General features: G+C 39.8%; 1 protein-coding gene across 4 annotated transcripts in view; it reads right to left on the bottom strand.

Annotated features, from left to right (window-relative positions):
* rnf34a (ring finger protein 34a) overlaps positions 1 to 14,879 on the bottom strand; it is a 30,950-nt gene extending 16,071 nt beyond the window's left edge. Inside the window, exons 1-7 of one of the 4 annotated variants that reach the window (XM_079515332.1) lie at positions 14,710 to 14,879; positions 13,174 to 13,392; positions 9,343 to 9,732; positions 7,939 to 8,001; positions 6,331 to 6,532; positions 5,561 to 5,590; positions 1,133 to 3,369 (exon numbers count right to left, since the gene is read on the bottom strand). In XM_079515332.1, coding sequence (XP_079371458.1) covers positions 3,179 to 3,369; positions 5,561 to 5,590; positions 6,331 to 6,532; positions 7,939 to 8,001; positions 9,343 to 9,732; positions 13,174 to 13,392; positions 14,710 to 14,715 — 1,101 coding nt within the window. In that variant the 5' untranslated portion in view covers positions 14,716 to 14,879 and the 3' untranslated portion in view covers positions 1,133 to 3,178. Of the gene's footprint in view, positions 1 to 1,132; positions 3,370 to 5,560; positions 5,591 to 6,330; positions 6,533 to 7,938; positions 8,002 to 9,342; positions 9,733 to 13,173; positions 13,393 to 14,709 lie in introns of those variants that run through there. The other 3 variants (XM_079515334.1, XM_079515333.1, XM_079515335.1) reach the window with 3 other exon arrangements.
* Between the last annotated feature and the right edge of the window lie 2,258 nt (positions 14,880 to 17,137).

The raw sequence follows: 17,137 nt of genomic DNA, 5'->3' as shown, positions 1-17,137 counted from the left end.
TACAGTGTCCTTTCACACTTCTTCTGGAGAACAATTTAAGCATTCTTTCCAGACATTACAGCAAGTGTTGAGTATCATCCTATTTATCAATTTGCCTTTATACAGCTGTGTACAAATGTCAATTATGTGACAAAACCAATTGTAACCTCAGTCGCAGAATGCAAATGGATGATGGATATATGTAATACATATCTGAACAAATATCATAATTAAAAATGAAATATCCAGAATTGTATTTAAAAAAACTAATGCAATTAAATGGTAAAATATGATTTTCATATTCCTCAATGACACCCTTTTTATTTACCTTTATTATTATTTTACACCTTTTGTTTGTGAAATGAGTGGTGTGTTTGAGAACTTTTTCTAAGAAATCCAACATTAACTTATAGAGGTTTTATTTTGTATTTATTCAATTAAGCCATTTAGTAATGAATATTTGACACAGGTATCGTATCAAACAAACCTGGGTCAAATATTTGCTAATACTTAACGTTGGTGGTTTGCTTTAGCTCACTGCAGTGCCAAATGGTTGGGTTTTGCCACATAAGGCAAAAAATATGACTTGGAACAATTACAGGAAAACATTTAAGTTCATTTATATATATTACTGACAGCCTACACTACCTGACTTGTTATCCTGATGTGGTAAACCCACCCCATCTGGCTATCTGTATATTTAAAGAAACACCAATAACCTAATGCAAATATGTTTGCTTCCGTTTAAATAATACCACAATAGATGTTATTTGTGTATATTTTGGCCCCTTGGGGGCAGGTGTTGTGCTGTAATAGCCCTGATATCACCTCAGGTGAATGTGGTAACATTGTTTATATTTGTAAATCTAAAACCAAGTGCTAGTATTATGTCACAAATCTATTTCCTTTGTACCGCAAAATATTACTATAAATAGTATATGACAAATGGTTCCCTTTCTGAATGTAATTTGTGAAGAAACTTATACTGTAGGTCTAGGTGTTTGCCAGCATACATGCTATACAGCTCAAACACAATCTGTACAGAATGTTATGTTGTAGCATAACACATGACTCCAGCCTTCTTTGACCCAAATGTAAAAGGTTTAACTGAAACCAAAAATAAGGGTGAAACTTTATCTCTATGCAAAAAACACAACTTTGAATAAAATCTCTTTAATTACCAAAATAAAAAGTTCAACATTCCCAAATACAAAGAACAGACCTTGCACACAACTACACCCTTTCCCAGGGAAAGTGCAACCTGCTGATCTACTGTATTTGTTTATGGGACATCCTTTTCTGAGATAGCAGCAATGTTGACTTTGTGTCGAGTACAGTACAGACTTTGATGTTATGCAATGAGCAGGACAGGGGATCAGATCATGTACAGTAGTTGTAGGGGAGCATGTCTCAAACCCATCACTACACAGGCAAACATCGTCATGCTCTGGTTCTCCAATAGAGACAGACACTTCAAGCAAACCTATGCAGTTATAACACATTTCAAATCACTTGACAGTAAAACATAATTCTTTAGTAATAAACTAACCCAATCTGAGGGGCCATTTCAATCTGATATTACACATTTTAAATCAAATGGAAAAAATAGATATATACACATCTCAGTGATAATATATGCAACTGTACAGCAAGTCATTTTTTGATATACTATCTATACCACAGGTGTCAGTAAACTTGTTACTATATATTTGAATAGTTAGTTCAATATTTTACAAGTACATGAATTAAAAGTCTAAAAGCATTAAGACACTTCAATCCACTCCCAATGATATACCACACAAAATAATCGGGGGAAAAAGTAGACAAACCGCATCCACAACTCAAACAGAAAACACAGAAGATGATTTAATGAAATAGCACCGTTTTCCTTGTTGTCTCAACACTCACATGCTGAAACAGGGTGTGGCAGGAGAGGTCATATATTGCCGTTAGTGAAATCTTAAGTGTTTTAACTCCTAGTGTACAAATCAAACCAAATAGACCCTTAGAGGTACATTAACACCAAGGATGTTTTACGGTGTATGTTGGATTTCAATATCTCATCTCTGTGATACTGACCAGAGGTAGACTTGATTCATAGGGGTAGATTTGACATAATGGACCATTTCTATTAAGTGGATATGAGTGAAAATTATTTGCTGAAGTGGCTTCGTCAAATATCTAGTCTAGCATGTGAATGATGATGAGTCTTCATATTTGGATTAATACATTTGGGGAGCAGTGAGCTCACTTTGCTTTTCCTCCTTTGCATAATATTGACATTAACCTTCAAAAAATAAAGCAGTTCAATGTCTAGCAGGTACTCAAGAATAAGATGCCATCATGAAAGACATGCCATCTCAAACACAATGATCACAGGTTATTATACTTCACAGTTGCATGTGAGCGGTGGTGCATTAGTACAGTGTGTGATACTACAAAAGTGCTTACTGGTAGAACATGCTAAATTGGTGATCAACAGCCACACACACTGGCAACCACAGGCAGATCAGAGAAAGGGAGTGAGAATAATGAAGGGATTTCCCATTATTTGGCACCTAGTTGACTCACCCAGTGAAGCTCCATGTGTTTGTCCTCGGCCCTTACTAAGATATGTAAGTCAATTGCAGCAATTGTAAAGAGAAGTGCCCTGATGGAGATTCTCAGACAATAGAGTAGTGCTAGCTACAGTTCATAGGCAGATCTGAGGGTGAGAAATTGCATTAGACGAGATCGCACATGGACACGTGCAACACATTCCTCTTCGGGTTAGAACACACAGCATCACAGGAATGAACATGTTACAGATATGTTTAGTAATGGAATGAATAATTACGGATAAAGTCCTGGGTTCATTTCTTTTTCCTTGGTCATACTAGAAAGTCAAAATTCAATGTCAAAATTAAAATAACAATTTTCTCATATTATTTATTATTCAATGTGCAAATAATGTGTTATTTTTCAGAGGGTGAAGTGGGTATATAAACAAAAAACATCTACAAATAAAATATTTTGGGGCATTCAGGTAAGACTTTCTTGAGCTGCATGGGTGTGTGTGTGTGTGTGTGTGTGTGTGTGTGTGTGTGTGTGTGTGTGTGGATTAAGGTACAGTCTGAGTCTCCTAGTGACAAGCCCACAGATGCATTTCTTCTGTGAAGTAGTATGACAGGTGAGGGGGTTGGAGCAGTGTTGCAGTGCATTAGGACTTGAAGACATGCACAGCCCTCACCACGTACTGCCTGCATATCGGGCACTCGCTCATCCTCTTGCCACACTTGGTGCATGTGACCATGTGACCACACTCCAGGAGGACGCAGTCTATCACGGCGTCCATGCAGATCCTGCAGAGGTTGTCGTCAAGACTCGTCAGCTGACCCCTGTCACCGTCTGCTATGGAAAACAAAGACACAGAGAGGAATGTCAATATAGTGTCATACAGTACTAGTAGTCATCCATTGCGTGTTGAGTTTGAACCCGTCACTTTAGCCTGTGGGTTAAAGCGACCACAGTCTAATGCCTAATTTATGCTCTGTCATATGATAGAGATTAGGCGATCTGCAAGCACAGAATGCGTCGATTCCGCTAAAGCATTGAGGGCTTGTAAATCGGGTAATTTCATCACATGACATAAAATGAATTATGAATCAGGCTTAAATCTAACAGATTGAATTTCTCATTCAGTTGAGGTGCCATACCCCCACAGGGATGACTGTTTACTGCACTTGACATTGTTTCATGCATCTTTTCATTTTATGGATCATGTGTTTTCTTTATATTTGGTCTTTTAGGAAAATGTACTGTTTCATGCTTTGCTGCAAACCAGATGTACCATTTGGGATAGTAATGTCTTGAACTGAAGTAGAAAGCTTGGAACACTGAATGAGGCACAGCGTGAAGTGGAACGAGGTTGTTTTTTTGTTTTGTTTTTTACAACTAAAATAACTTGCCTTAGACAGAATGACTTATATTGGCATGGGTGTGCTCGGTAAGCCACAGGGGAAAAACCAATTCCAGGAAAATGTCATCATCATCTCATTACAGCTTCATGACAAGGCGTTTCCATGACAACTAGCCAATCTTTATCACAGGTGTGTTAAGTAAGGGAGTGAATGGCCCAAAAGATATTGCAATTCTGAGCACATTTAACATTACAAACCTAACAGTCAATACACTTATTTTTTTTTATCTCTGAGCCGTCAGATTAAACAAAGGATGGTTCACACTCCTCAATGCCTTCTGTGCATGACAAAGAACAGGTGGACATAAAGGGCCTCTTAAGTAGAATAGGATAATGGACAGTCTATTTCATGGTCTTTCTGATATACCAGCAGAGAGGTTGGCTACTCTCTTATGGTTGACTCAGGTTGACAACACAGCATGAACGAAGCAATCCGGGATGGCATCAAACATGACAACAATGAGCAATGGATCATGGCGAGTACAATGACTGTGGCAGGCAAAGATGGGAAGGTGACACTCGGTGGACAATGGAGTGGGCAAGTCAGATGGCTTAAGCGACGACCACATTCAAGTATTAATAAACCTTACCTCCCATGGCACCTCCATTGCAGATAGGAGGTGGATAGGCAACCACTTGTGTGGTCAACTCGAGCCCTATTTACAAAAATATATATAATTTAATTTTAAAATGTAGCGATCTACAAGCTCACAAAACGTCGCTTTTTGAAGAATTTCCCACATTTTTCTAAACGTTTAGTCTATAATGACATGCCCAATATAAGTATGCCAGGGTGAAAGTTGCTATGGTTAATAATTCTGGGGGGGAAAAAGTATTGAAGCGGGTCACCTCGACACCAGTTCACTTGAAAATACATACACAGGGGTGTCACAGGGTATCTGAAGGTGGGGGGGATGAGCGTGGGGAGGGGACGACGCCCGCGTGCCAAAACATTTTTTTTTTTTTTTTTAGCCTATTCCCGGCCAAAATTCTCAGGTAGGCATACTTTGACTAGGCAAAAATGGCAGTCGCCGTTCAATCAATCTTAAATGGGCCAATAGGCTTTCATATACGGGAAACAGAGTTGTTGCTGACGTCCAAGTGAAGAAAAAAATAACAGTCAGTCGGGTGGTCAAAAGTGTATACCATATCCAGTACATAGTACATACATATTCCAATGTGAGCTTGAACATCTACTTCAGTTTAAGGTATAAAGGGAGTGGACTGCCTACTCTCCTACACAAAAAACAAAACACCTGATCTATCATGCTTCATAGACATGACATTTCCTCTCCCTCGCACCAAGGTAATTTTTGTATTTTGTCCTTTTGTATTTAGTTTAGATTTTTATTTCATCACATTTTGTATCAGTATTATTTTTATTTGTTTCATTATAATATCGGGGGGATTCGTCACGGCAAGAAAGGACTAGTTCAGAATAGGTATTACCAATACCAACACAGCACTTCTCAAGAAACCTTTCCACCAATGAGCCATCATGCTCGATATGTTGACAAATTATCAAAAATAAAAAATAAAAAAATTGTCTGTTCAGTTACATAGCCCTTCACACCTAGGCTTTATTTAGTTAACTGTCACACACCCAGACGATCAATCTCTTACCTGCAGTTATAGCACCGCTCACATTTTCCACTGAAGAAAATAAAGAAAAGACAAATCAGATTCTTTAAACGAGTAAACATTAGCTTTCATGCCATGCTCAATTATTGTATTAATATTATATTATTAAGTATTATTAAAAGTGCTGTAAGTGATATTTTTTGGTTAAAACAAAATGTTTTGTTAAAGCTCTACATTCCGATAGTAATCATTGCTATAGCATGTTTACTTTGTTCAGTAACAGGGGTCTCCCCATCTCTCTATCATGTAACGGTGGGGTTTTCGTGTGTCATTGTTGATACCTTTCTTTTTTTTGTATTGCATTTTGTATAATGTGTTTATTGTTTATCGAGTTATGGTTATTGACACTAAGATGCATCTTTGTCCCCCCATTTTGTAGTTTTCACATTGATTTAATAAAGAGCCTTAAAATCATCAGTTAGAATTCACCATTATTAAAACCGGGGTCTGCTACACTCCAGATCTATAATAAACAGAAAATACATTCACCAATTTCCTCCAATCATGTTGTAGAGAATTTAGCAGCTTCAATTCCAATTGTGTAAGCTCATTTGTTTGTTTTGTTTAATCAGTTCCTTTCATTTCTTTATCCTGTATTTCTGATTGGATGAAATTGGTATTTAAAACTTTTTTGTTTACTGTTTTTGTTTTTCTAAACAAACACTTTAAAACAGCGATTGCTATGAGAATATAGAGCTATTCAACAGTTTTAGAAAATAGGTAAATGTTACAGGACAATAAGAAGTACCCACTTGATTTCCTGTTCTGTTCCGTCTCTCTGTACAGCCTGCTGACACGCTCCACCAGCTCCCATTTCTCACAGCACCCTGAATAGTTGACAAAGTTCCTGGCCAGGATCTCTTTCAGCTGCCGGACCGTCAGGCCCTCGATGTCCCTCAGACTGGAGATGTCCGAGAGGGATGCCCTGGCCCGTCGCCGTGTCTGAGGGCTCACCTGAATAGACGGCACGAGAGCTGGATGAAACGGTATGAAACCTGACTGATACTTTGTTGTACAATGGAGTATACATACAGTACATCATGCATTAGGCAACATTGCGGGAAGATACCCATCATGCACTCACTCATGCATGGACACAGGGTTCCTTAATAAACCATGAAACAAAACTATATCATTTTCTTTATTGGTCCGTTTAGAGTTTCATGAATCCTGGATTTTGTTATTTTGTTATTGCTTTTATTTATTGGGGGGGTTTTGCACATTACGGACTTTGTGTAATTTTCTTATTGGGAAGAGGCTGCACTTATTTTGTCAGAGACAAAAGATGGTCTTTTAACAACATTTTATGGTGATGTGCAATGCAAATCATGATAGAGGAAGTGACTTTGGGTCTATTATTACTTTCAAACAGAACAAACCAAAGCATTACCATTTAATTTCTTCAACAAATTATTTGTGGTGAAATACAAATTTGCACAAAAACAGGTGTCACAAGGACTGTGATTCAATGGCAATCACATCATTATTCATACACAAAAACACCCATGCATTGTCAATATTGTGCAGAGCATTACTTCTGACATTAATTTGACAGGGATTAAAGAAGCAGCACTAGTGATCTCTGATCAAGAAACATGAGTATGTAAATTCTGTTGCCTTCAGAGAGGGAAATCGTTGCTGCAGGCTACAGTTGTGAACTTGTGACTAAGACAGAATACTGAAATTGTTATTATATAGCAGGTAACCTGTGAGCACAACATGGATGCATACAGTATTGCCAGGGATGCCTCTACAAATTATTCTGTGTCTGCATCCATACAGGCTGTTTAGGTGGCTGATTTTAAAATATTACTCTCTGAACAGAATAATTGCATCAGAATGCAGTCTGTAAATTCAAACAATAGATATTGTACGGCAACCAATTTTTTCTAATGTCATACACCCCGCTGTAAGATCAAAGCGGGAACTGTAATACATAGCACAAGTTATTTATTGTGCAGCCTAGTAAGAAACGGATCACCAAGAAAAAGGGTCATGTCAAAATTGAAAAAAGAAAAAAATGCAGTTTTGTTTTTTCCTACAAGAAACTCATCTAAACAAAACTGAGCATGAGAAACTAAAACGATTTGGATACAGGAACTCATATTATAGTTCATACAAAAATGGAAAAAGAAGTTATATAAGAGTTATAATACTGAGCAGAATGAATAAGGGTATGGGTAAATGCCTATATGTATTATGTAACATGCAGGGTCTGAAACGCTGTGTCGTTTCATTTATTTTTTCCTTACATGTCTGTTTGTACTGTGTTTTTTCTTGTTCTGTATGTGTTTTTCTTTCTTTTGGCATTGTTCAGGAATTAATACAAATTTAAGTGATAAAAAAAAAAAACGGATCACCTCAGGAGTATGTTCACTGTGGTCCAAGTTGAGGAGGGAGACTGATGTGGCATCACCTATATCCTGCAACATAAACAACAACAAGGATAGCACACCATTTCCTTGGCCAAGACAAGCCAATAAAAGGATTAGGACTAGTCACACCTTGGCTGGGACCATTGGTACAAGTATTTATGGAGCACTCTATAGTCTGACGTAATTTACACATCCTACCTGGGTCGCACTTTTTTCCCCTATTCTGAATTCCCACGTCAAATATGATCCCGGGGGTTTTACTCATATAGATATGAAGAATCAACCGACTGTGATTAATCGCTAATGTTACTGCCGCCAAATTAGTTACATTTTCGCTAGAAACAGGCTGTATCAAATATGACTGACTATCAAACGATGCAGAGCCACTCAACCCATCAATATCGCAGAGACAGTTTGTTTGTTTTTGGACCACAATGTATGAGATGATTTTAAGAAACCCAATGTTATTCTCCATTCAAACCTCTCTCATTCCTTCTCTCTCCGAGTTTCCTACATAGCCTATCTAGCCCTGGCCAGCATTTTTGAGCGTTTATGACTAATCTTTCAAGACCCACAGAACATTTTGTTCTATGACAATGTAAACACCAAATATCACAAAAGAAAGAAGAGTGTTTCTACTTTCATCTGGGAAAACATTGTGTAACCGCGATGTTCCGTTCCTTAGTTATTGTCTCTACCAGGCCGAAGGCATGGGGAGAGAGCATGTTTTGCACTCCGTCCGTCCGTGTGTGTGTGTCCGTCCGTTACCAGCTAATCTCTGGCACCGTTAACCCGGTCGATGCCAAACTTTGCACACACACTCCCTGGATGCCAACGATGAACCTCTGCCCATTTGATATTTTTGACACATTATTTGATATTACTCCTCCAGATTGTCCAAAAATACCGCAAATTGTTACACAGCATCTCTATAGTCATGTGCTCAATACCAATATTTCTTATTCCATCCCAATTGGCTAACATTGGCTTTCAAAGTTTGCAGGATTGGCCCGTTTTGAACAAAAGGCCTCAAATCATGAACACAGCGTGCAATTTCACACACTTTCCTACTAGGCTGAGGAATATATCTCACCCTTTTCACATTGGCCTGTTATAGCACCACCAACAGGTGGATTTTTGCAAAACACATTTTTGGGAAAAAAATGCCTCAAATCATCCAATTGCCATCAAAGGCGTAAGAACAAATGGCACCCTTCAGAAAATCTTTGAAATTATTTAGAGAATGATTTAAGTAGAAGGTCGGGAGGCATGCTTATGCACAAGAAGCCCAACCAGACCGGTCAAAATGACCGCAGATGTGTTTAAAAGTGAAATACCTACTTTAACAAGTAGTTAAAGCTCGTCATATCCACCCATGGTTCACTCTACCTGGTTGTTATCAGAGCTGTCACTTCTGATGAGAGGTTCCTCCTGAGGGGTAGCGAGGGCAGACAACTCTGTGGCAGACTGGGCTGCTGATGGAGGCGGGGTGTAGAGGGGGCGGGAAGCGAGGCTGGCCGTGTCGGGGTCCTCGTCTTCCTCCTCAGGACCCTGGTGGCACAGCACCAGGTCCACCAGGTCCTCCTTCTCCCTGCAGGTGTCTGTGGGGATGTTACGCAGCAGCAAGTACTGGCGAAGGTCTTTGACGCGTAGGCGCATGAGCTGCGGCCTCTGGAAGGCTGTGGCCTTCAGCAGGTGACAGGTGGTACAAATGCGCAGATTCTCTTGCAGCACGGAGCAGATCGAACAGAAGCTCTTCTTACAGTCACAGCAGACATGCTGTGTAAAACAAAGCAAAAACAATTGACTGAGGCTTGTCATGGACGTGTATAATATAACAATAAGTAATTGTCTGCACTCTTTTGCGGTATTTGTCACTGTATATTTGCATATACAGTATAGTTCAGTATAGAAGGGAAGACCTCCGCAGGTATAACAGGTGTGTCGGCGACAAAGCAGCAGACTGCAGATACGTAGAGAAGGAGGGAGACCCGCACTGTCACTTGCTGGTTCAAGAGCTTTTTTATTTATGCGTGACAGTGTACGGGTCTCCCTCCTTCTCTACATATACAGTATAGTGAAATTAGGTATATGCATTTAACCAAGGGACACTTCAACAGGTAGACCAGGGCCCGAACCAGGGACATTCTGTTTCCTTGGCGGCCTCTCTACACACTCAGCTACAGCCGCCCCATTGGCAAGCATACACTTCTTTTTTTTCTGTGGAATTGCTATGTTTGGTATCTCCATAAATCATTCATGGGAGAAGCTAAGAAGATCACGATTCATTTAACACCCAAAATTAGAACATTTTCTCCTATGCACGCTTTGCACTATACGGTGTACATGACACTGACAGAGGTATAGAAAACGGTCACAAACAAACCAAGTCCTGTGGAAAGCATATCGATGTCAGTACAGATGCTGCAAGCATGTTTTAACCATCCACATCTGCTCTGCTACCCCAAGCACAGAGGCAGGCTGCTGCAGCCCATTTCTTTTAAGTGACAAACATCAAACAGTAATGAATGCATGCTAAGGGATTAGATTCTCAGCTGGCACGAGAAAGTGCAGCACAAGGTTCAGAGTGACAGCAGCCTGGTGCCATATGAATATAATACTGCCCTCCAAAAAGATATTACAGAAATCTGCATGCAGTTCTTCTGCCACTGCAATCATCCAGTGGAGCATTCTCACAAAACAATCAGTACACTCAGTCAGGACGTTTGTTAAAGTTACTGTACAATCCCTAAGATTTATGTTTGTTTTTCTAGTTAGTAGTCGTAGAGATGAACAATATTGAAATTATGCCCAATATCCGATATGATTATTTGCAGGATCATATCGGCCAATACCAATACCGATATATATTATATTGTTATAATATATTGTATTGTATTATTGAACTCATTGCAGAATTCTTTTTATTTAATTTATTTGGTGAAAGTAGATGATAAGCACCCCTCCCCACTAACAGCTGACGCTCTTAAAGGGGCATTCCACTCATTTTCAACATTTTACTATGTCATTAATGTACCTTAGAGCTGTTATATGAAATAATAAAAAAGTTCCCCCGTTCTGTGTTTCCTAGAACTAGAGGTCTGAAAAAAAACATTAACATGGTGAAACACATCTTGATGATGTCATCAAGATGTGTTTCACCATGTTAATGATTTTTTTCATAATTACAGTTCTAGGAAATCCAAAATGGGGGGACTTTTTTATTATTTCCACACAACAGCTCTAGGGTATATTAATGACATAGTAAAATGTTGAAAATGGGTGGTTTTCCCCTTTAAAGAGACAGCGACAGGCAGACTGGCTGCTGAGCGAGTACAAAGCTGTTGACGCTCACATTATTGCGGCATCAATATCGGTGAAAATAATCAGGATTATTTTTAGATCGGTTCGACACTGACATGGCATTTTTATGGCCGATTTCGATTATATTGTGCATCTCTATTGTCTAGTAAATAATGAATTAACCATTAATACTATCAGTTAAACAGTACATTTCATTTTGTGTGTTTTTTGTTGGCTATATTATTTCCCCCCATTTCGTTATGCATACGCATGGAGCAATAGATTATGAATTGAATAAATATGAGCTTTACATCACTAAAGATTTGCATTTGATGATGCAATTACGTACTATGCACAGCGTCACATGCAGCAAGGCCGATCTAATGGTATGTGACAGCAAACCTTTCCAACGCATGTATTAAATTCATTCATTCAATACATATTGGTTAAAAAATGTTTTATTAAAATAAGCCTCAGATTGTAGCTTTAAATTAGGTTACTTCCTATACTCTTACATGGTACATTTCTTATCATATGGTTCAACTATATGGAATTAATTCATATGCAGTGGTCTCAGTGTAGAGCCATGGCCAGACTGTAGTATCTGAAAGATTATGCATCTCTCCTTGAGTGACTCAGACAGAGGACAAATCATATTACATATAAATTTGTACCATAACCAATTCAATAGAGCTTTATTGGCAGTGTCAAAGTATAATAAAAACTGTTGAAAATAGGGCATGTATTTACAGTTGGAGGGGGTACAGCATTGTGTACTGTAAACAGAACTATGTGACATTGCATCGTTATATACATGGAATACAGGGTATAACAGGGTAAAACTGTTTTTGGCTCAGTGGTCCAGGCACCTTGGCTGGCAACACAGTCTGGCAGTGTGCCGCGGGTTCGACTCCCGATCCCGACGGCCTTTACTGCATGTCTGTCCCTCCATAAAAAAATATAAAATAAAAAGGCGAAAGCCACAAAAAAAAAACATTAAAAAAAAAAGAAAAGAAACAAATAGCAGTCACTTTAGGATAAATTAGTAGCATTTTGGTACAGATAGTAATCCTTGGGGTGGTTGTATTCCATTGGCTAACCGTCTTTTATCGCAAAAGTTCACAAATCTTGCTGCTGTGTTTGCACATTGTTGTATTTCTCCCAATAGGTATAGGTTGGTCATAGTTTCAAATTCACTTTGGGTGTGTGTAATCAGTGGGAAGTATCTTTGTAATAGTGGTTTAGATTTAGGCTTATTTCGTCGCACACCTTGGCACTTCTCACTTTCAGAAGAAGGAAGGTGGAATAGCATAAGGCTGCCCTTATATTGACTAAATAATGTGTATAGAGCACCGAAGTCTGACGTCAATATCGGTAGAGGGCGCCAATCCACGGGTTCATGTACTTTTTATTTGCATTGTAATCCCCATAGGGGGATTTTAGATTGCCTCATATAAGAACTGTGTTTGAAAAATAAACAAATCATCCAGGCCGCTTCACTCATATGGATATGAAGAATCAACTGACTGAGAGAGGAGGCTATTGTTACTGCTGAATATAGTTACATTTTCGCTAGAAACAGACAGCATCATATGAGTGACTGACTGTCGCAAACGATACAGAGACACCTCCCTGACAATAACGCCAAGACAGCTTGATTATTTTTGACCACAATGCTTATATGAAACGGTTTTAAGATGACCCCATGTTATTCTCCATAGAGAAATTGCTTCCGTGAACCAGGGGAATCGAGGGGATGGACTTCGGCGCTCTATATGTTTCAAATTCTTCCATTCTTCCACATTAAGTTGGAATAAACCTAGCTGAACATACATCAACAAAATGTAAACATTCACACGTGATTATCACAGGTTAGCCCTAGTTGATTATCACACACAGGCTCTGTCTGGAACGTACCTTCCTTCTGAAGACGGAGAAGGCCTGACCACAGGCCTTGCATACAACACTGGGGCTCCCTGAGGTTGTGGGCGGGTATGTGGAATATCCCGCACTGGGGGCAAACCGGAAAGGTCCAGCCCCAGCACCAAACCCTGGCTGCTGGCCTCTAACTGCCCCTGTGCCCATGACTTCGTTCAGCAAACCACAGCATGAAGCCCACATGGACGTGGCCCCTGCCTGTCATTCCCAAAAGACATACCTGATTAATGCATTTAGTACTACTAGTTAGTAGTTACACAACATATTTTTCTTCAATGGGTTCTTGGGTCTCTAGTGAGTTAGATCCAGACTTGAAGATATGACACTGGCGTCCTTCAAAGCAGGCCTCAAAATTCATCTTTCAGGAAGCCAAAGGGGAGGTAAACTCACCTCTAGTCTGTAGGCCTGGCCTACACCATATAATAGTGTTGTATATATAACCATATTATAACCATATAAGATGAAATGGGAGTTAAATGCTGCAATTTGTAAAAATGACAAAATATGACTAACGTCATTGAAGTGGGTCTCATAAAATGTCCCATCTAAAAGACCACCCCTGGGTGCTGGGTCCCATTCCATTGAAAACCTATTTACATCACTGTTTGTTGATGACATTGTATGCTATGTTTGTTGATTTGAATTGAATACAGGACCACAATGGAAACAAGTCCCCAGGACTTTTTTTCTTGCATTATCTTTTTAGACAAATATGTGACTGTACCTTGTGCTGTTTACATTTCTGTCTAATAAAGTATTCAATCAATCAATCAATCAAAACAGTTGGTGAATATAATAATATATTCATTTCAAGTCTGCATGTCTGCCTTCAGGGGAGTCACATCTGTGCATATCAAAATCAACTTGAAATTAATAGGTGTCATACACAGGTTTATATGAGTTTTGTATTGATTGGTTGACTTGATTGATTAAATTTTTGCAGAAAAAAGCACAGGAAACTAAAGTACAGTTCAATACAAGGTCTGCTAAGAGGATTTAAAACCCAAGAAAGCCTATGGCGTGTTTCCATTGGGGTCCTTCATATTCAATTCATAGGAGTGACGACACACGACCATAAAAGGCAAAGCTGATTGTCAATATTTTGCCAAGTGGTGGAAGAGCGTAATAAACAAAGTAATGGCACCCCACATTATCATTTAACACTAACAAAACACATGCGTTTTTTTGTGTGGTTCTTGAGATTTATTTAACTATACGATGTTACAGGTATAGAAAAATACACTGAACCATCCGGGGATTAGTAAAGTACATAATTCAGAGTACGAGGCATTATACACACTGACTGATCGGCCACATTTTGTAGACCTTTCAAATGCTTTTACTGTATAATTACTCTGTAATTACGTTACACACCAAGCTATAGCTAACCTTAATGCCAGCTGGCAGATAACAAAATGAAGCTTGGTTTGCTATGTTAGCTAACGTTAGCCAACAGTCGAACTCGAAACCATTTAAAGGTGTGCTAAATGTCATATAAATAGAATGGAATCGTACCTTCATTGCACCAACGTGTGTAATGTGTGAGAACAGATTGATAGTCGAACCATTGCAACAAGGAGCTTCACTTCTTTAGATGAACTGTCTGTCTTCTTCATTCCCAACAACGGCTGCAAAGAACGCGAGCGAGGAATCGAGGAAAGATGAGTGCGAGAGTGACTTGATGCAAGGAGTGCACCAATCATAACACTGAAAGAGTGACGTCTAGATCCCATCTGGATCCCATAGCCCGGGCTGGTCGTAACGCTGTGATTGGCTAGACTTTGTTGACACTGACAACTTACAAACCTCATTATTATATTATACCATTATATCATTTTTTTTTTTTAATATTTTGTTTTTATTTTCAATTTTTCACAAAATACACAGACCACCCGTCCACAGCCCCCCCCCCCCCTGAATAGTTTCCCCTTTCGTTAAAAAAGAGAAAGGGTGGTGGGAGGGCGTGGGACTTTGGGGCATTAATAGATCTTTTGATTGATTGATTGATTGATTGATTTATTAACAGTTTGCAGAATTACAGTACATTTCAAGTACAACTCAATACAAAAACTGTTAACGGTGAGTGGACGACACCATAAAGCATTACACTTGTTTACAATAGGGCCCACCATTTTCAATTCATCAAAACATTTAGAGACGTACGAATATCTTCTTTAATATCTTTATATGACATTCTTGGTAATTGACTACGTGTACACGCAGTGTCGCACACACACAAGCACATGCACAGTTAATAAGGGTTGCATCACTGCTTTTTGCAGATGATGTGGTCCTGATGGCACCATTGGTCCAAGACCTTCAGCTCTCACTGGACCAGTTCGCAGTCGAGTGTACGGCGGCTGGGATGAGGATCAGCATCTCCAAATCTGAGGCCATGCATGGTTCTTAGCAGGAAACCGATGGATTGTGCAGTCCAAATAGGGAATGAGACATTACCCCAGGTGAAGGAGTTCAAGTATCTCTGACTCGGGTTCTTGTTCACAAGTGAGGGGAGGACGGAGAAGGAGATCAGCCGGAGAATCGGAGCAGCAGGGGTGGTATTGCAGTCACTGTACCGCACTGACGAAAAGAGAGCTGAGCCAGAAAGCAAAGCTCTCTACCGAGCAATCTTCGTTCCTACTCTCACCTATGGTCATGAAGTGTGCATGACCGAAAGAATAAGGTCGCGAATACAAGCGGCTGAAATGAGTTCTCTCCGACGGGTGGCTGGCATCTCAGTTCATACGTCCCATTGGGAGGAGACCCCGGGGCAGACCAAGGTGCAGTTGGAGGGATTACATCGACTCACTGGCCTTGGAAAGCCTCTGGATACCCCAGGAGGAAGTCTGGAGCTCTCTGGTGGAGCTGTTGCCCCGCGACCCGACTACGGATAAGCGGTTGAAGATGAATGGATGGATAGGATCATAGGTAAACTATGAACCTATATCAACAGTCTACTCTAGATAGTAGATTAGAATACCCAATACATCTATTTCTATGTACCGAGGTCACTTAAGTGCAGGAATACACACAATGATTAGGTTGTGTTACATTTATATCCTTCTCGCTCCTATCACAGCTCCTATCACAAATCTTGCTACTGTGTTTGCACATTCTTGTACTTCGCCCAGCAGAAATGGGAGTTTTTGTCAATAGTCATGTGTCTCTGATATCTTGGTACAGTGGACAGGCGGTTACGAAGTGTAAGTTTCCACTTTATTTTGTGCACAGTGGGTGCACAGTGGGTGGTGGTGCATAGTCTGTCTTCTATAGGGAGGTAGCTAGGTCTGCCTGTATCTCAATCTTAAGACTGTGCTCACTGAGTCTGAAAAGGCCCTCAGCTCTGAACTCGGTAGAATTGCACCTGGCTCGCTGATAACAAACTATCATTACACCTGGGAAAAACTGAATAGATTCTCTTTGGATCAAATAGTAATACCAGCAAGGCCGACGGCTTCTCAGTTAAAGTGGGTGACACTATTATCACGCGAACAAAATTAAATTACCTACAGTACCTATAGGTTCCATCATGGAGAGGCAAATCCTTCCTGTGATAAAATGGCCACCACCAATGTAATCAAAAAAGTCAACCAAAGAACAAGATTGCTGTACTCATTACATACATTGAAGAGCCTAACAGGAGCCCTCTTACAAGGTTTCCCTCGACTATGCATTCGTCTCAGGTTACCACAGCACATCAGACTCTTAAAACAAGGTTCCAGACATCCCAAAACAAACTGGTCAGGCTACTCTCAGAACCCAACTCACCACTGCCAGTTTTCATAGGTTGGAATGGCTTAGGGTTGACGACAGAGTGCAGCAACTTGCAATGTGCCTACAAGATTCGCTACACCACTAGGATGCATGTACCAAAATACTTCCGTTATGTCAACAAAGTCCACGATCACAACATCAGAGGGAGTTCAACAAATCATGTTCAACC

Source organism: Electrona antarctica, assembly GCF_951216825.1.
Source record: "Electrona antarctica genome assembly, chromosome: 12".
Lineage (NCBI taxonomy): Eukaryota > Metazoa > Chordata > Actinopteri > Myctophiformes > Myctophidae > Electrona > Electrona antarctica.
The sequence above is the reverse complement of the archived record's forward strand: the minus strand, read 5'-3'. Positions and strand labels throughout refer to the sequence as shown.